This window comes from Scatophagus argus, chromosome 13, assembly GCF_020382885.2.
Source record: "Scatophagus argus isolate fScaArg1 chromosome 13, fScaArg1.pri, whole genome shotgun sequence".
Classification (NCBI taxonomy): domain Eukaryota; kingdom Metazoa; phylum Chordata; class Actinopteri; family Scatophagidae; genus Scatophagus; species Scatophagus argus.
This window is the reverse complement of record NC_058505.1, coordinates 15,394,396-15,413,727: the sequence shown is the minus strand read 5'-3', so window position 1 is coordinate 15,413,727 and position 19,332 is coordinate 15,394,396. Positions and strand designations below refer to the sequence as shown.

Below are 19,332 nucleotides of genomic sequence, written 5' to 3'. Positions count from 1 at the left end.
TGTCCCCTTGTCAGTGAATCATATGCGATGTGTCAACTTTTGATTGTATTACACCTATGACCAATATTTACGGTGATTTGTACTAAAGCCACATAAATGATTCTAAGTATGATTATGGTTTTGGTGTAGAGAAAGACATGAACACAGCAGCTGACAAATTACAGTGAAGTGGTATGTAGTTTTAATTGTGCAAAATCATGCTGGTCTCAATAAGTGGTGTTTTTTTTTTTTTTTTTTTTTTACATTTTTCAAAAGTCCAACAGCAGCATTGACCACAAGCTTGACAGGCTTTTTATGGGTCACGTCTGTTTTAAAACATGTAAAGTGGTTTAACAAGTCAGGTTGTCAAACTGGTCACAGGAAATTCACAGCAATGTTGAGAAGTGACAGCATTCAAATGCGACCACAAGATTCTTAAAAAGATGTCAACTGTCACAGGTGGTAAACATTCAAATGATTTCAGCATGAGCTCTATGGCACTGAGATAAAATCCAAAACTAATGTGAACACAGCACATTGCCACAAAAGTTCTTTTCAGTGAGAAATACAATAACATTCACAAACCAAATGAATTGCCTTAATGTTTCAGGTCGTGTTGTTGATGCAGCATTGCTGATGTCACTAGCGTTACGCGTGGAGAGAGTACAGCAGAGTGAAGTACGCTGACATACAGTACATGACCTCTGTGGAATACTGACAAGCAATTATCATCACATTATCCGCCCTGAAGCTGATGAATTGCCTCGATTTAGCATGCAGGTGAGTGACAATTAAAGGAAGAGCCACCACAACAGCTTCACTGCTTAGGTTTGTCATTAATCTGTTAGTTTGGAGTCACATTCTCTATGATTCTCTTTTTTCCTTAATGTCATCCAAAGACTCACTGATAATGAATTCATTTTATTGCTACGACTGTAGAGCCAAAGCTTAAAATAGTTCAAGTTTGTGTAAGAGCTGTTGCACTGGGTAACACGTTCATCACGATGAACATGGACACTAGTTTCTTTTTGATCACAAATACAAACTAGTGCTGACTGTGACTATTCATCCACAGCTGAAAGTAGTCTCCAACAAATGCACCATTTACTCCTGTTTGAGTGAACTAAAAACTAGTTTCAGCTGTTTAAAGGAAAGCATAACTTTTGAGATCTGTTCATACAGATTTACACTTTCAGTTTGCATTAATGTGCCGAGGCCACAGATACTGTAGTCATATTGGTAAGTACCGAGAGAAACTGAAGCACTGTTGGTTTTTTCATTGGGTTTACTCGAGAAGACAATCACCAGCCTAATCCTTCAAAAGCACGATCCACGATTACTCTGAGGTGCTCAGTCACAACCTTAACATACCAAAATTAAGGCGCTGACCTCAAAACAGTGCAGTTTTGTCACACTTTAAACTGGAACACTGTACAAAAGTCACAAATAATCTCTTCTTTGATGGACCTTGTCCGCTTGAACATATCAGCATGATTTTGTGGTTAAAAAAAAAAACAAAAAAAACAGCTATTTGGACTCTCAGCTCTTCAGACCAACAGTAAAATCTGCATATGCTCTGTCTGCTCCAGCAACATTCAGTACAACATAATGTGGCTGCATGAACTGTTTTCAGTCCGACTGATGGCGGCATGAGATCATTCAGTTTATTTTAGTCTTACATTTCAAAGTACTTGGACGTCTGCTCCCCAGACTTCTGAAACTGAGAAAAGAGGAGGCATAGTCCCCCTCAGTCTGATCGTTATCATTCATACATTTGAGTTGATAAAAAATTACTTCATAAAATTTGCTATTCCTAAATCACAGCATCTTTAATCATCAGCATACTCAGCTCCTAGTGAGGAACTGACTGGCAAGATTTCAGGAGGACCTCCTGCCCTCGTCACGAGTCCTTGGTGTGTGAGATCTGTCTCCACAGCAGAGCCTTCAGGTTGTTGAGGATAAGAGAGTGCTCCATGTTCATCTGTCCAGCATTACCTTTGAGAGCCATACAGGCGTACAGCTGCCTCTCCAGCTCCTCTCTCAGTCCCGATGGCGCCCCACGCAGGAGGTAGTCCTTCAGTGCACTGCATGCCTTTGCCAAGTTTGGCTGAACTGGCTCCTCCCTGCACCGTTTCTCTGACACGTCGCATGACGTCTGGCAGTCCGCCCTGTACACACAGTCGGCATCCGTCTCACACTTCAGCCCCCGCATGGTGCGCCTGAACTCATCCTCAGGGACCACAGCTCGGGTGTTAGTCAGACGGAGCTCATGGCGCTCGGTGTAACCAAAGTGCGCCGCAGCGAGGTCGCAGATCAGAAAGCTGCCGTAAGTGCCATGGAAGATGTCCTCCACCAGCTCCAGTAGGCCCATAGAGATCTTAGCTTTGCGAGGCCATGAGGGGGTGAACCACTGGTCCATAGTTCGCTGCAAGCTGCTGGGCACCCAGGATACCAGGGGCCATGGTAGAGACAAACCATACAGGGGCCCGTAGGGGACTCGCTCTGTCATGTACAGGTCCCCGCAGTAGCCGAGGAGGCGAGGAGTGTGTCCACGGTCCTGTAGCAGCAGGCCTAGCAGCACCTCAAAAAACAAAGCATGAGTATATCTCACTAAAGATTCTGATCGTTTCATGTTTGTAGACATCACATACAAAACAACCTTTTCTTGTGATAAATGCAACTGATCAGAACTCTTGTTAATTTTCTTATTCGGTGTTTTCTTATTGTACCTCATCCATCTGCAGAAGTGCCCATGTAGAACGGGCTTCTGGCAAGGACACCCGTCTGTCTTTGTTTCCGTCAGCGACAGAGAGGATCTGGCTGACAAGGCTGGCGAGGTTAGCCTGCTCCCCAAGCTTGGACTGGGGGAAAGAGAGGGACAGTGACTCATACTGCATTGTATCAGGGTTTCATCCATCATGTCAAAGACTAAAATATTTGGTTCTGTGTGAGCCTTTCTGACTCTTTACCTTGAGATGATTGAAAACCATCTCTCGGAACTTCTCCACCGATGTTCCCCTGGTGGGCTTGTCGAACACAGGGGCTTCTCTCCGCGGCTCCGGCTCCTCACCCAGCTCGTAGTGCACAACCTCCCCCAGCTTACAGCGGATGATCCCATCGTGGTCTCCCCAGCTGCCGGTGTAGACCTGGCCGACACAACAGCCAAACAAACATGTAACAAGCTAAACACTGTGGGGAGTTACAAGTTTACCATACAGTTAACATTGTTTCCTACCTGGTTATTTGGAAAGGTTGAGAGACACCTGCTCATATAGAGTGTTCCTTTGTCACACAGACTGCTGCAGGCAGAGCCGTCGATGATCCCCCTCCTGTATTTATCACACTTGGAGAAAACACAGACAAGTGAGATTTAATATCAAACCTCTTCTTCTTCTTCTTCTTCTCTTTATTCATCTATTACATAAGCTCCTGCAGGTATATTTCTATTCTATGTTTTAAACACAGAAGTTAGATTAATATACAGGCAAATCCACAGAAGAGTGTTGCATTAGTTTTTATTAAAGCATTCATTTTACACAAGTCCCCTATGAAAATCATCAAAACAACTCAAGATAAAAAAAAACAACACATCAAAACAAACAGATAAGACGAATGAGCAAATCCTACACTCACAATGGCATTCTTGCACTCGTGTCCTCTGCACAGCTCTGTGTAGGCAGAGTATTGCACATAGAGCACCCAGCTCCCCACCAGCACCGTCAGCCATGTAAGGAACAGGTACTTCACCCGCACGAAGGAGATCCGAGCCTACGAAGGGTGAGCGCAAACAGAAACACGTAAGACTGGTCCAGATCCTGAAAATAGACCCGGTTTACTGTATATGTTGGTAAATGTTAATTCCTTTTTCAATATCCATTCATGCTGTTAAGAAATTATTATTCTCTGTAGTGCACAGTGACATATACTGCCTACATTAATATATCACACAGGCACGGTGCATAAAAAGGTGTGGATTCAAGCAAAACCTTTGCACCCACTAATCAAACTGGTCATCATAACTGGTTACCATAGCGATAACATGGGAGTGTCCCATAACAGTGTACTGGCTGGCTGAGTAGTTGCCAAGAACAGCTTAGTAAGCTGGATAATGATTTAGGGATGCAGATCCAGTTGTTCCAGCATGCCATGCCTGTGTCACAGGACGTACACATCACATGTTTCACAATGCACCCTTAGACAGAGGCCCTGTTGTTTCTGTGACACTGTGCAAGGTAGTGCAGTCAGTAACTTATTTTCCATAGAGATAAAACACAGAAATACTCTTATATAAACACAGTATGAGCCTTCACTGTTTTAAAAAAAAACCCCATCTGTTTACATGATGTTCTGGACACCGGACTGGAAAGGCAAGACAGCATAGACAACAGACAACACAGATAGCATAGCATAGCATAGACAATAGACAGCATAGACAACAAGATAAATACATACATCCAAGAGCTGTATCTAATAATTTATTTACGCCTGTTTATTATAAAAACAGGCTTTTACAGTGGCAAAAAATATCTGAACGTTTAAGCAAGCAACTCTTCAACAAATGTCTACTTTCACTGGAACTGACTAACAAATCACTTAATCAAATGATCACAAGTAGAACAAAAATGAAGTAAATTAAGTTGTTGGAAGGCGCTGTGGAGCAGTGAAGAAGAATTTGGGTCCAATTTGCTCTGTGAGCCACAGTCTGTGACTTCTGAAGTTAGTTTCTTTCCAAGGACTGTGACTGCACTCGGGGAGGATAAAGTGATTTTGATTCTCACTCTGATCACATGGCAGGAGCAGCTTATGTTGTGTGTGTTTTGGCAACGTGCTGTTCCTCTCATTTCAGCTCCAAATCCCAACAAAATATGCACCCAAGTGAGGCAGGGACCAAACACAAGGCTCTCTTTTAAACTTTGATGTGCTGTGATTATTGTACTTGGTAAACAGCTCTGATATGGACAGGAGATTTTTCTGTTTTGTGTCCACACAAACAGCAGCAGAAAGTAAAGTATAAGATCTACATGTACACACACACACAGTCTAATTAGTATCATGAAATCTGATTCTTTTAAGATTAAGGGATATAACTACAGGGTGGGTTTTGAACATGATAAAAACACCGATGAGGTCCAGGGAATTTTTTTTTTTTCATGGAATTTGTTCAGACAAACTATGCAACAGAGCCTCACTATCAGCTACAGGCATCAAAGAAAAGCAAAGGGAAGACACAGGAAACTCCCATTCCCTTTGGTGCATTTCAAAAAATTGTACTCTGGCAGCAGCTTTAACAGCAGCCTCACAATTGAGCTATAGATACATCTCTGCTGCAGAGCTGTTCTGTGTCCTGAGGAGATGTACAAAGAGACAGTGGGCCTCCAGGGAGGGAACGGGAGTCATTGGGAGGGCACAGCTACACGCCAGTATCAGATAAGATCTGACTCCTTCGGCATGCATGTAGGTGAACAACATAGACAATGTAGGGGCATGTAACACACACCCACTGACAGTATGGTGGGAGTTTTATCATCTGCTCCTTCCCTGTGGTCCTCAGCAATGTCTCCTCCCTCTTGGAGTCTAATATGTAGTGCTTGTCTGAGCTAAGATAACATTAGATAAACGTAACTGATCCAACACAGAGAAAGCAGTGAAAAAAGGAGTTGAGTGCTATGCACAATACAAAACGTGATATGGAGGTACGTATAGAAGCAAGTCTACTGTAAAACAAATGTAAAGTGATCCTCAAGTTGAGCTAAACTAAGATAATCCTTTATTGATCCCCAAAAGGGAAAATTTGAGAATAGAACCAGAAACGTTAATAACAACAAATCAAAAAACATAAATATAACACTTGAGGAAGAGTGGAGTAAAGTAAGTGAAAAAGCACATCACGTCCTTAAAATGTAAAGTGGTGTAACACAGATGAGATGGCAGCGGGTAGAACAAGGTACTTCCTGTCTGCAGTTGCGATGTCACTGCCGAAACACCGTAGATGGATGGTGCTGTCCCTCAGAAAAATATCTGTAACACTTTCTATGAAGACCACATCATTAGTGTATTACGGGGGCCTTCATGCTGAATTATAATGCATTAATAATACTTTATGACTGCACTCACAAACACGCACATCATGTTGTCTAAAGGACTACATCAGCAGTCATGAAACATTGCTGCTGTCAGACAGTCTGTATTACAGTGTGTGTGGGTGTGTGTGCACGCTTGTTTTTCTTAGCTTGTGAGGATGAAAAAAACACTTTCCTACACTCACCTTTTCCTACACTTTCATAGACCGAAACACTCACCTACCTTATGGGAAGTCCCCATCACGCAAATGATTAAATTGAAGACTTGGTTTAAGCTTAGGTTCAGGTTAAGGTTAAGGTTTAGGTTGAGGTAAGGGTGAGGATTAGGCAAATAATGTTTATTGTTATGGTTAGACTAAGCCTCCAAGAAATGAATGTAAGTCTAATCTAATGTCCCCATAGGGCATGAAAACATAAACTGTGTGTGTGAAGGGGAGTTGTAACAGATAACTATTACACTGACCGCATACTTTTACTGATGGTTTGGTAACACACCCTAACATGTTGCTAAAGCAGACAAACTTTATTTGTAATTGTCTCCATTTATGAACCAGTACAGATTCGATTAAACCACATATTATTATCGATGGATCGACATGTAATTCATTTTATTTGACAGTGACTATGGGCTATGCATGAACTACTACAGCATACTATGAGTCCTTACTACAGTTAATTACTGAGGTAAGTATAGGTAGTAATAATGTATTATAAGTGCTATCTGAATGTATATTTCATTTATTATCAGTCATATCTGAAATATTTTATGATTGTTGACATAGTTCATCAGAACTCAGTAATGACTGCATTATAATACAGTATGGATGCCCCATCACACAGGTGAAGGTCTTCACATAGCGTTACCAAAATGTCTACCAAAACACACTAATTCCTTCCTATTATGTGAGACCGAAAACAGGCCTAAGGTACTTAAAAACTGCACTGTTGGTATCAAAGAGACCCAACAGAAAACACAGAAATTCACAAAAGCCAAAACTGGCTTTCATGTGGCTTGTAAAACTCAGCGCTTCAAAAACACTTGGAAGCTCAAATTTGTCCTACTTTAGTCAGACAGATGTTCGAACCCCCCTCCCCCCCCCAAAAAAAAAAAATCTAGATTGGAACCTGGATTGCTGAAAAATCTGTTGAGCAGATAACCACGTAAACTTACTTCTTGGAACAACCCTGTGTACCTCGGTGCAAACCAGACACCACTCTCTGTAGTTATTCCTGCATGATCATTCTTTGCCAACACAATCTGGTGTGTTGCCACAAACCAGCCAATACTTCTGCACTTCTGTTTGTGTAAGTCTGGGTGTGTATCAGCATAGGATAGAAACTATTATAACAAGTAACATGATGAGATGCCAACATGTTTCACAACGGACCTCTACATCTCAGCTGTCAGACTGTTGTCCTAAGTTGTGACAGATTGACTACACAGTGTGACGAGATGCAGTTTACTCTTCCTTCAGACAAATGCAATCCTTTTTTTCCTCTTCCTCCTGCATCTCTTCCATGTATTGCAGGTAACTCCTTGGCAACAGGCTTCTGTTACCCAAATAACAGGGTTCAACCTTATAACTGCACCAAGAAGGATCACTTCCTCTCTAGTGCCACTGGGAAGGAGGCACAGCTGTGAGTCAAAGGATTGTCGTCGTTGGAGTATAAATGTGAGGAGAAGAAAATTTAACAGAGATCCCTCACTGGCCCTGGGTAATCAGTACTGGCATGGATTACCAGTTTCTCTTCATATGTTATACATGAAGACACGGTGGTAGGCCTGCACTCTGCTCTGAACCATACCTTCTGGATCAGGAGAAAGAGGGGCAGCTTAATCTTTCCTGAGCACTCACATTCCTCAGGTATTTTGAAACAGCCTGTTATACTCATCAGGAACATGTTGACTTCCAGCTGTCAGTCTAATGTGACACCACGACGACCCGATTACACACGGAATCTCAGTCAATTTCAACACAACCCGCGGTTTAATAACGCTAATCCTATTTATAAAACAAGTATCGAACAGTGATTTTACCTGGAAGTAGAAAGACTTTTTCACCCAGGCCCGTGGAAACAGACCCTTCGCCATCACAAAAATAGATCATCTCAATACGTGGACCTGGCAGTGGGAGATCATCCAGAATACACGGGAGAAAACGTCTGCACACACAAAAACGGCTCGCCTCCTTTATCGAGCAGACAGTGACAACTCCATAAGAACAGATTTCAGCCTCGCTGAGATCCGCGACTCCAGGTAGTCGGTGTGTCTTGTACGTATGGATCACCCTGATAGTGCACTTTGCCTGCGCCTCTGCTCTTTGCAGCAGCTGCCGATTTTCAACCAAAGCGACATACCTCAAGCTGGGAAAAAATGTAGCTTCACAGCGCAGGCGCGACGTGCTTGTCTACAAATACAACGTTTTGAGGTTTTCAGGTGGTCAGCTAAACTGAACAAAATGTGTGTCAGAGTCCATGAACTGGTCCTGCGCAACCTGCTCTAAATCACGAAGTGATCTTATGTGGTTGGTTATCTATGAAGCTTTTACCGGGTCAAGTTCGAAACACGAATGAATTTAAACTTCCGCGATGTCTTTCACAATAAAAGCCATTTTGGTTAAATGGCAGGGTAACACCTAGCATAACTTCCGGTTTTAATATCCAGAATAAAGATGACGGCAAATTATGTTGGAGCGCCAGCGAGTGGCCATAGTTGGCACATGTTTATCAAACCCTGTCTCGTTAACTCAAACTTTTGAACACGTTAAATAGATATGTTTCATCTGCGATAAAGTCTGATCGGTAACTGATAATGGTGATAACGTTAGTTCGCATTGTTATCCACACCACTAGAAGAAACTCTGAAGAAAAGGTGCTGTACTCGACCTAAAATGTACGTTTTATACTTCTTTAAGGGGCGGATATGCTCTGATTGGTAAATGCCCTGCCTACAATTTCAAATGTTTGAAAAAAGTGAACGTGCAGCGACAACCAGGAGCAGTCGTTTAAGGCGCTTCCCATAATGCACTCCCCGATCATCAGCGGGAAACCAAAATGGCGAACGTGTTGGGGGAAAATGATCCGTTTGTTATTTTCTGAGGAAGGCACAAGCCCTGCACGTTTTCACGGTATACTTTCGAAATAACTTCAACTTCAGAAGGAACGGGATAAAAGCGGTCACTCACATCCTGATATTTTGTAGTACGAGTCGTTTGTAGAAGCGGAGGTGACCGAATGAGGTATTGTTGTCATCATGTTTTCCTCCTGTGGGGGGTGTGGGTCCGACGGTCAGCGACCTGTCCGGGGTTACGGCTTTGCATGCGGATTGTTCATACGAACAATCATGTCTGACTGTTAGTTGTTTTATATACAAAACACTTCAGTGTGCAGCTTTATCTTAAACTGGCCCTTTATCCTCTCTAGTGGCTACTATTGACCATGTTCTCCCAGTACCCGAACAAAGGGATTCTCGGACTGACGGACAGAGCAGAAAAGGAAGTAGAAGAATTAAACTTAGACTCTAACATAAGTTAACGGATAAAGTTTTGCAGTAGAATATAAGAGATATCAAGTGCTAAAGTTGTATAATTACAGCTAACAACCATCACTGACGTTCGTTTGTTAGTTTATATGTAAATTAATTACAATTGATAACCTTTATGCATTTATTCGTGCTTTGGAACAGGATACAGATACAGATATATTCACCATTGCCCTGCAGCTATGTCACTGACTGTGTGGTTGTGGTTAATTACCAATTAGCACTAATTATGACAAAAGTCACCTGTTGTTTGTATCCACTGGAGAGGAAATGGGATGCATTTCATCATCAGCCATTTTTTTTTGGTGAGATCCATGGTCACCACACAAAATATTCATGTATGTTATTGCATATAATTTAGATTGGCTGTTTCCAAGGAATTTAATTGATGATCTGAATTTGTGTTGACTGTAGCAGTACCATTTTAAGCCACTGTGTTTAAACTTATTTTTTAAAAATAATGTGTCTACAGTTGTATCTTGGCTCTCAGTATCATTATTATACATTGCTCCATCAATATTTGTATAAATGACTGAATTCCCTGTTGTAATCACATCTCCCTCCCTCTCCCACCCCTTCCTTTTCTCCTGGTTACCTCCTCTCTGTTTCTCAGAGACTCAGGGGTTGTGGATCACATCTCTGTCCACCACAGAGCTCACTCTCAGCAGCAGCAGGCTGTGTCCTTGTCCCCCACGAGCCTTTCTGCTAGGGGAGAGTATGGAGAAGACAGTATGTCTGACAGGTTTACAGAGGGACAGGACGTCTTGGCCCGGTGGTCAGATGGCTTGTTCTATTTGGGGACAATCACCAAGGTTAGTGTAGGGAAACACTCCTTTCCACACTGTCACTGAGTTTTGAGTTGTGAGTGCCTGTTAGGATTTCTGACATGAGGATTTGACCCAGTGGAATCCCAATGTAGTTTTAAACATTTTATGTTTTTAAACTCATTTCACTTGATGTTAACTATACTTAAATTGCACAGTTTTGATTATAGGATGCATAAAGATATAAAGTAAACCTTTTATAACAAGACAAGTTTGATGTGACACTTGATCTGATCCCTTATTGGACTTCTGTCCCCTTTCGTTAATTGTTGTCTTCAACAACAACCTGTATCTTGTATTTTATTGAGGTGTTTAGGAATACATAAATGTATTTTCGCTTCCTCCTTCAGATAGATCGGGACAAGCAGCGATGCTTTGTTGTTTTTGAGGATCGGTCAAAGTCTTGGGTTCTCTGGAAGGATATTCAGACAGGTAAGTTCTTTCAGTTTCAAGCTTTACATTTTTGTTAAATATTTGGATCTTACTGTGGAATAAAAAAATGCAATCCTTGATCATTTGCGGGTCATCCGAAAGATATGTTATTTATTTGCCTGGCCGCATCTGTCCTTTTAGATTGTGTACATTTTAATAGTGGTTTTGCTTGGATTTGTGTATTGCATTGTGTTCTCCACCAACGCCTGCCTTACTTATCTCCCTGCTCATGTTGCAAACAGTTAACTGTCCACCGTGTCTGTCATCAGTTCAGCACCGATGCACAGCCTACATGTGATGAGCATAGGGGAGATAGACAGAGAAGATACAAAATACAAGTTTGAGCTAGAGTTGCTTTTTAATAAAATTAAATATGATTTATGGTGGATTAAAATGTAACAAATATCCACCATTTATTTGTATATTTATTTTTTAATCTTGACTAATTCTAAATTTAGCTGATCCACGTGTTGCTCCCCAGCTGTATGTACACAGTGTTTCAGTGAAATGCAGTTAGAAGCTTTGTTTTCTGTTCATCTCTAGTGGTTGAATTTTACACTTTGACTCCAGTCTGTTCATTTCTGCTGCTACCACAGTTCAATGAGACTTGATGGAAATTTGTTTTAATATTCTTTAAAAAATTTTAAGAAAGACTTTTTTTTTTCTTTTTTTTAAAGAAAATGTGTCCAAACTAATCAGGAAATCCAAAGACCTCCTGGTGAATGGTTTCTGCTTCCACACAAAGAAATAGTCCCTATTGTTGTCTTTTGGTAGATGACTTAAAACACAATTTGAAGTGCTTGACTGGTCGCTACTCTTTCACAACTTGGCTGAATAACAGCTGCTGGTGAATAAGCTGTCATTTCCCTGACTTCTCTTGTCCATTTCAGGAGATGAAGATGATGAGGATGATGAGGACGATGACATTGTGTGCTCCATATGCCAGGATGAAACCTCAGAGGAGCCCAATGAGATTGTTATCTGTGATAAGTGTGGACAAGGTACCTTTTATTTAAATGGAAGGAACTGGAGACCTGGAAACCCTGTAGAACAGATGAACAATTTTCTAGTCATGGAAACTAAGAGAAAGTCAAATGTTCTTGAAAATGATTTGAGTATTCTCTCTCTTTTTTTGTGAGTATTAACCATTAGGGTATACATCAGAGCTCCCCAAAACAAATAACCTTGTCATTTGAATGGGCTAAGCTATCTTCAGGATCATATTAACATTCAAATGATTATTATTTTTGCATGTAAACGTGCTCATTGTCTTTTAGGCTACCATCAGCTGTGTCACTCTCCCATCATCGATGCCGCTGTTATTGACTCGGATGACAAGTGGCTCTGCTCAGAGTGTGAGCTCACTTCTATGCCTAAGGTACAGCTTTTGTTTTGATGAGGGTATATTTACATGACAAAAGGAACTATTTTCTCTGCTTTAAATGCAAAGAAGAAATAATCCGTGGAACATGAACATAAACATGCTTTTTGCCTGTGTGGTTTACAGAGGGGGGCTGCACACAGGAGGGCAGCTTCTGCTAAAGGCTTTCTGCAGCAGGAGCAGCAGCAGCAGCACATGGAGCTGCACGTGTCCTTCCCGTACGCTCTGAATGAACTGGTGTGGGACCAGGGCCACAAGACTAACATCCAGCAGTGCTACTGCTACTGTGGAGGGCCAGGAGAGTGAGTAACATATTCACCCATACTTTACAGGGCACACTAAATAATCTGGGTAAACAGTTTCCTACATGAAAAAAAAATGTCGTGTCACATATCCTGATACAACAAACAACTCTTTCTTTTTCTTTGTAGCTGGTTCCTGAAGATGCTGCAGTGTAACAGATGTCAGCAGTGGTTCCATGAGGCCTGTCTCCATTGCTTACAGATGCCCCTGCTCTACGGAGATAGGTACAAATAGCACTATGTGTACACTTCATACTTGTACACAATCATGCCATGACTTTAGAGATGACATCTCATTAGTCGGCAAGGGTCTAATAAATTAGTTTGGACACCTTAACCATCCAGTAAACAGTTAAACCACTGTTATTAGCTTAGTGTGCGAAGTGTGTTAAACCAAAGCTACCAGGAGCGACAGTACATAGATATCCTTCTGTGACATCTGTTAATTTACTTACAGAAACCACTAGAAAGCATTAGGACTTAAGATATGTCTTATTGCCACTAAAAGAAGAAGCTAATGTGATTTTGTGCTTGTTTAACTTTAGGTTTTACCTGTTTATTTGTTCTGTTTGCAATGGTGGACCAGAGTACCTCAGACGGCTACCCCTCAGATGGTAAGTGATTCTCAAGATGAAAATTGTACTTTGATACAAATGGCTTTACTTTTAAAACAAGATGTTAAAGTACAAACTGAATGTTTCCTGTTCTTTTCAAAGTAATGTCCCCATTTATACAAGGTGCTACAGACCTATAATGAAAGTTCAGGCCTTTTCTGAGCTTACTTGTCTTTCTTTTTATGATATTCTATGATAACGAGACTAAGTAAAGAGAACACAGCTTTTCTAAAATATTTCAGGATGGATGTCGCACACCTGAGCCTGTATAACCTGAGTGTGATCCACAAGAAAAAGTACTTTGACTCTGAGATGCACCTGATGACTTACATCAATGATAACTGGGAGCTTCTGCAGCTGGGGGAGGTAAGGACGCTACTTACCGGCTTACTTTTGACTGTGCACTAACTTTCATTTGTAATACGTCAGTGGTTAATTCTGGACACGCACTGTTTTGTGTTCTATGTAAAGTTTCTGCCGAACATAAGGATCCGTATTATATTTATGTTGTCTAATATTTGTGTGTTTTGGATTTGGCACAGGATGTTAGGAACTGGCAGCCTGTTACACATTAGCAGTTCCCTTAGTGTGTAGCTGCTCAGTGCACCAATGCATCTCAAGTAGAGTGGAGACCTTAAAACCACATTAGTCTGTCCTGGAGGGTTAATTATTTTTAATTGATCTCTGGCTGCTAAGTTGTTTGAAAGTTTTTGAAACCATATGGTGTTGATATTATGCACCCCTTTCTTTTCTTTCTCCCCGTCTTTTCTGTTTGGTTGCTCCCCTCCCCCGTGTCTGTAGCTCACCAACACTCCGAGATCGGAGCGATATGAAAGTGTTCTGGAGGCCTTAAACAACAACAGCAGCATGTAAGTTATTCCTTTGCGTTCAACACTGTTTTTTCCTGAACCTCTAATTTGTCCCAGTTTATGCACTCACTACTTCTACACTCTCTGCTCCTTTCTCTTTCAGGTTCATGTCGGGGAAGGAGGTTAAGAAAAAGAAGCACTTGTTTGGGCTGAGGATCCGTTTCCCTCCTGCTCCTCCCAACTCTGATGAACCAACCAGCAAAATGATGGAAAGGGCTTCACACGAGATCACCATTAAGGGATGCAAGCCCACTAAAGCCCTAACTGGCATGAGGTAAGATGTGAAAGTCAGATTTGAAGTTCTGAAATTTAAGATTACCTCCATACTTGTGTTAAGGCATAAAATCTCTAATTTAAGTCCGACATGTTTTTTTTTCAGAGAAACGGTATAGTTATCACACGAAAATCTTTAAAATAATGCCTGTTAATTCTCCTTCATTAAAAATACAGAGTATATTACTTGCAGATAGTTCTCATTTGTTCTCTTAGCTGGACATAAGATGTCTCCTATTTCATTGCTAAATTCATTTTCATTGTGCACTGGAGGCTTCAAGTTTCCACATCACATTGTGTATGTTGAATACTGGACCAGGATTGTCAGCAAGCCTGCCTTTTTAAAATTAGATTTTCGCTGAGCAGAGACAATTTACACTTTCAGCAATGAGTGTAAAAACATCATCAAACAGGCAATATACTTAATGTTTTATCTCATTAATTCTGAATTTTGGACAGTTGGGACAGAAGGAAGGAAGGGCACAAGAATGAATTGTCTTTATTTAAATTGCACTTTTTACAGCAGAGCCTTCTCTAAGACGTTTTGGACTCTGACTAAAACAGGCTATGTTGTCAAAGTAACGGATCTACAGAAAGAGCTAATTTTACAGTTTGAAACATCCTGTCATTTTTGTATTTAGACAAGTATGGGGTGAGGTTCACCACTCGTTTCATGTGAAACATCGTTTTATATAATCGAATTAAATGATGTATGACTACAGTACTTAAAATTCTGTGATTACTACATGTGCTTGGTGACACTTGGCAAAACTGCTGTCAGTAAGTCGGCAAGTGATTGCATTCTGTTTTTATGTTTTGCACAGCATCCTAACTTTGGATTCCAGGTCATAGTTTCATAAAGTGTTCCTGCTTAACAGTTACAGTGTTATTAATATGCTGTGGTCATCACTTGTGAACATTGTTGTGAAATGTTCTTATTGTTGCTCTAGACCTTGCAGTGCATTAACCAATGGCACAGACAAGAAGAAAAAGAAGAAGAAGAAGAAAAAAAGGAAGCAAGTAACACGTTCTCTGGAGACTCTGGCCAAACGACAACGCTCCAGTGAACTCTTATCCCAGGTGTGTACATGCATTCATGTGTCTATCTCAGTGGGTGGGAGCTGGAGTTTACATAGTTGTTGAGAGGGGTGTGTAGGTTTTCATTATTCTGTACAGTCTTGAGCTCACACACGCTAACTTTTGCTGAGGATATTGCAAAACCGATTAAAAGGAAACTCATTGAGAAATGCTAACATTTTATTCTGATCTTTGACAGGAAATAAGAAAGCCGCTGCCACTAGAGTCCCACACATTGGATCACTTAACCTCTACCAAGTAAGTGAGCAGTTGTTTTGCAGAACTTCTGTTCCTGAACAACCATGACTGTTCCTCTATGGAGAATCTACCGTACTGTCAGAGCTGCTACTACTACAACTATTGAGTTGAAAAAATTGTAAGCCAATGGTAACTTCTTCAGTACTTGTTTGGTACAGGCTAAAACAGTCTCAAGATTTTCAATGCCCTTTGATACAACAGAGAAAAGCACAAAATCCCCAGTGATTAGTTAATTATCAAATTTTTCACATTCATTTTCTCTCATTGATTGATCAGTGAATTGACTAATTGTTTCAACTCCTCCTATCTCTTTTTCATTTTTTCCTTCCACACAACGCCAGGAGTGACAGGTCTCTGCTGTCCTCAGATGTGGAATCCATAGGAGCCCTGAGCACCACAGAAACTACCTCAACTAGCATTTCAAGACAGTCCAGGTATGCCCGATATGCAACTGCAGCAGTTATCCTGTTTTCACTTTGAGACGTGTGACTTTGCGGATGGCGGTGTTGCCATGTTGGTCCACCACTTTGGTCCAGACTGGAACATCTCAACAGCCACTGGTTGGGCATATCGTACAGACATTCATGGTTCCAGATGATGCATGATCTCCCGACAATTTTTTTTTTGTGGTGCTCCCATGAGGTTAACATTTGTGATTTTGAGGGAGATGTCTAAAATTATTGGATGGATTGACATCAAACCTAGTAGAGACATTCCCATCCCCCTTAAGATGAATTGTAGAAACTGCTGCTGCTTCCATCAAGCTATAATTTCAGTTGGGCCGGTACTTAAATATTACATACCTGCAGAACTATTGGCATTCTTCTCAGCTTCAGCAAATGTTGTGCTGAAGTTAGCATTTCTGCTCAAAGCACTGCTCTACCTAAGTACAAAGTACAATGTCAAAAGCCACTAGCACGACTGTTATTCCCCGTTTACTTTGTTAGAATGAATCAGTTGTTTGACTTTCTGTTTTCCTATCAAACACTCCACAGCCTCTGTAGCTCCAGCAAGACACGCACCACAGCCTGTGTCATGCCTGTTTCCTCTCCGCCTTTGAAAAGGAAACGTGGGCGGCCACGACGGGCCCTGCAGACCCCCAACCCAGAGATCCCACCTCCCAGCCATGCAGACCCAAACCCCTCAGTATCAGAGGTGCTGAGTCCACTCACAGGGCTTCACTCCTCAGACATCGTTCACGGCATGGACCCCAACAGCCAGCTGTCCCACCTCAAGAGCTCCATCAGCAGCTATTTCGGAGCTGCAGGGCGACTGGCTTGTGGGGAAAAGTACAAAGTACTGGCACGACGGGTCACCCTCGACGGCAAGGTGCAGTACCTGGTGGAGTGGGAAGGAGTCACTGCCTCCTAGACTTGTTGTGGTCAGCCCTTCTAACTTCATACCAGCACCGATAAGAGGTTTATGGCTGTGCCTGAAGACATTGTGTACACAACCTGTATTGAGAGCATTAATTGATGTATGCTTGTTTAGTTTAGACAGGGACATGTTTTTCCTGTTAAGCTTACTGTAAAGCCTACTGGTTCGGTGCTGTCCAGGGTGATTGTAGTACAATAAAACATGTCTCTTCCTCATGCATTTTAAAGATTACATTTCACCAATAGACCAGGCATGGTCATGTTATCACACCTTATTTCTGTTTTTTCTTTTAACTTTCAGCGTCTGCTTTGAATGTTTACAGATTCCCCATTTATTCAGGGGCAAATAATTGGTCAGTGCACTGCACCTGTAGGCTTTCAGTTAATCTTTATTGTGCTTGATTTTTAATCCAGTGATATGCTCTTTATTTCCAGACCAGTTGAGTATGAAAGTGTAAGTTTTTTGACAGATTGTAGTTGGACAGGCATTAAACAGTGAATGGAGGATAAGAGAAGGAGGGAAGGTTTTGTTTGAAAAAAAAAAATCATTAATTTCACTACCGTAATTATGCAGTGAATAATTACATGTATTTGGTTCCCATTTATTCTCTTACCATATTTGGTAAATAATAGCCCCTGGTTCTCTCATCCCAGTACCTCTTGTTGCCTTGGGCAAACATATCCTTCAGTCGTTTTTTTGGAAAGTGTGCTCACTTGTGAGCAGTTCGGGAGGAACCCAAAACAAAAGAGACGTGCTGCTGCAAATGTTTATTTTATATAAAATTATACTACATTTATTATTACATTTTCCACTTGTACTTTCTCATGCCTTTTTCTGTTCCACAGAGCAGATTTTTCCTGATTTTCTTCTCTTCTTGTTAATTGTTGATTGCACATATCAAATTATGTCTGTTAGGCTGTCATCTTATTACCAACAGATAGTTTGAGCTTTTCACCTCACACATGGCAGCATTTTCATCGATGGTAAACTTCTTCAAATACTTAATGTTGGTCATAACTCTTTAAATTTAAATTGAGATTTTGAAAAGTTACATCCCCAAATCAAGAGTAATTTCCGCATATAAATGATCTGTAACCCAAACTCAAGAGGACTACTCGTAACCTTTTTAAAACGTTTTGATTTGAAATTGACTAAATGACTGTTAACTCTTAAATCTTAAGGACCTATTTAGTTTTTACTTTGTCTAATAGTTATTCAAGAAAAATAAAATGCTGTATAAGATGAATGTTGTATATTAAAGTTCTCATACCTAGAGTTCAGAATTGTTCCAATTTCTGTGCTGCCTATGCAAGTTAGTCCTGGTTAAAGATGTTTTTCAGCCATATAATTGGACTGTGTGGCTTGACAAAGTGGAGCTTCAGCATTATTATTGTGATGATTTGACTCAGTTGTCAAATTTTTTTGTGACGGGTGGAGAAAAAAAAAAAAAGACTTAGATTTTTGCTTTTACAGTCAAGATCGCATTGTAGTTTACGCACTCAGGATGTGCCCAAAAACATCACTGCATTGTATAGGCCATTTGCAGCTTGTCAGGAGGTCTTGATATAAGTTATTCACTCAGTTGTGTTGGTCAGTATTGTTATATCAGGTGCTCCATTTGGAACATTACGTTGTATGCATGTATATTTTTTTAAAGAAGGAAAACTATTGCAGCTTGTTTGTACTGCTACACTTGCTTGTCTGAACTGAATTGGAAAACAGTCACTGGAAAACGAATGCTGTATGTCATTGCAAGAGGTAGATATTCAGTTAGTGTGGCTGTCTTTTTTTTTTTTTTTTTTGGAGATGTTTCTGTTATCGTTCAAGTGGACAGACCTTTTTTGACAGATACCTCTTCATTCTGCAGATGTAATCAATGCATCTGAAACTTTTCTCCTCTGTTCAGCCAGTGTGTCAGCCCACATATTGCTGCCACTGGCTTCCAGCAGGCTTCTCTAGCCAAAGAACATACACATAACGTCTGCTTGAGATTCTTTTTTTATTACATTTTTTATACATCATTATATAGGTTGACGTGTTACTTCTGAACTTGTTTAGTTAAAGGATAAATAAAAGCTGATATTTTGAAATGCTGTCTTGCGTTTTCCATGTTAAACTGCTGCCTATAGTGTCTGTTCTGGAGCCTCAGTCACAGCCACGCTGTATGTTTGGCAGTTCCAATGCACGCGCCACTCTCCGCGGTTACTGTCACTGATACCGCTCAACACCAATCACTTCACAGACGGCTTCGACTTGTCCAATCACAGAACGCGTTATTAGGCTGTGGGCGGAGACTAAAGTTACAAATTTTTCTTGCCAACATTG

General features: G+C 41.0%; 2 protein-coding genes across 3 annotated transcripts; one reads left to right on the top strand and one right to left on the bottom strand.

The window, feature by feature from the left end:
• Positions 1–48: 48 nt before the first annotated feature.
• dipk1aa (divergent protein kinase domain 1Aa) lies at positions 49–8,688 on the bottom strand. The gene is made up of 6 exons (XM_046407403.1): positions 8,098–8,688; positions 3,613–3,747; positions 3,215–3,322; positions 2,949–3,125; positions 2,709–2,840; positions 49–2,560 (listed from the first exon to the last, which is right to left on the bottom strand). The coding sequence occupies exons 1-6, from the start codon at positions 8,149–8,151 to the stop codon at positions 1,880–1,882; spliced, it is 1,287 nt and encodes a 428-aa protein (XP_046263359.1). The 5' UTR covers positions 8,152–8,688; the 3' UTR covers positions 49–1,879.
• Positions 8,689–8,826: 138 nt separating this feature from the next.
• mtf2 (metal response element binding transcription factor 2) lies at positions 8,827–19,093 on the top strand. 2 transcript variants are annotated; one of them, XM_046407402.1, is made up of 15 exons: positions 8,827–8,952; positions 10,214–10,412; positions 10,775–10,856; positions 11,747–11,857; positions 12,134–12,234; positions 12,364–12,539; positions 12,669–12,764; positions 13,085–13,153; positions 13,396–13,519; positions 13,955–14,022; positions 14,126–14,296; positions 15,246–15,375; positions 15,572–15,630; positions 15,972–16,064; positions 16,626–19,093. In XM_046407402.1, exons 2-15 carry the CDS (start codon positions 10,332–10,334, stop codon positions 16,999–17,001), a joined length of 1,737 nt encoding a protein of 578 aa, XP_046263358.1. In that variant the 5' UTR covers positions 8,827–8,952; positions 10,214–10,331; the 3' UTR covers positions 17,002–19,093. The 2 variants fall into 2 exon arrangements, with proteins under 2 accessions (XP_046263358.1, XP_046263357.1); XM_046407401.1 differs by lacking the exon at positions 8,827–8,952 and adding an exon at positions 9,079–9,298.
• The last annotated feature ends 239 nt before the right edge of the window (positions 19,094–19,332 follow it).

Coding starts and splice junctions, on each gene's coding strand:
- dipk1aa (XM_046407403.1), bottom strand. CDS start 8,151: ATGGCGAAGGGTCTGTTTCCACGGGCCTGGGTGAAAAAGTCTTTCTAC. Junction 3,748..8,097: donor AAAAGTCTTTCTACTTCCAG/GTAAAATCACTG, acceptor CACCCTTCGTAG/GCTCGGATCTCCTTCGTGCG. Junction 2,841..2,948: donor TGGTTTTCAATCATCTCAAG/GTAAAGAGTCAG, acceptor TCTTTCCCCCAG/TCCAAGCTTGGGGAGCAGGC.
- mtf2 (XM_046407401.1), top strand. Junction 12,540..12,668: donor TACTGTGGAGGGCCAGGAGA/GTGAGTAACATA, acceptor TTTTCTTTGTAG/CTGGTTCCTGAAGATGCTGC. Junction 15,376..15,571: donor CCAGTGAACTCTTATCCCAG/GTGTGTACATGC, acceptor GATCTTTGACAG/GAAATAAGAAAGCCGCTGCC.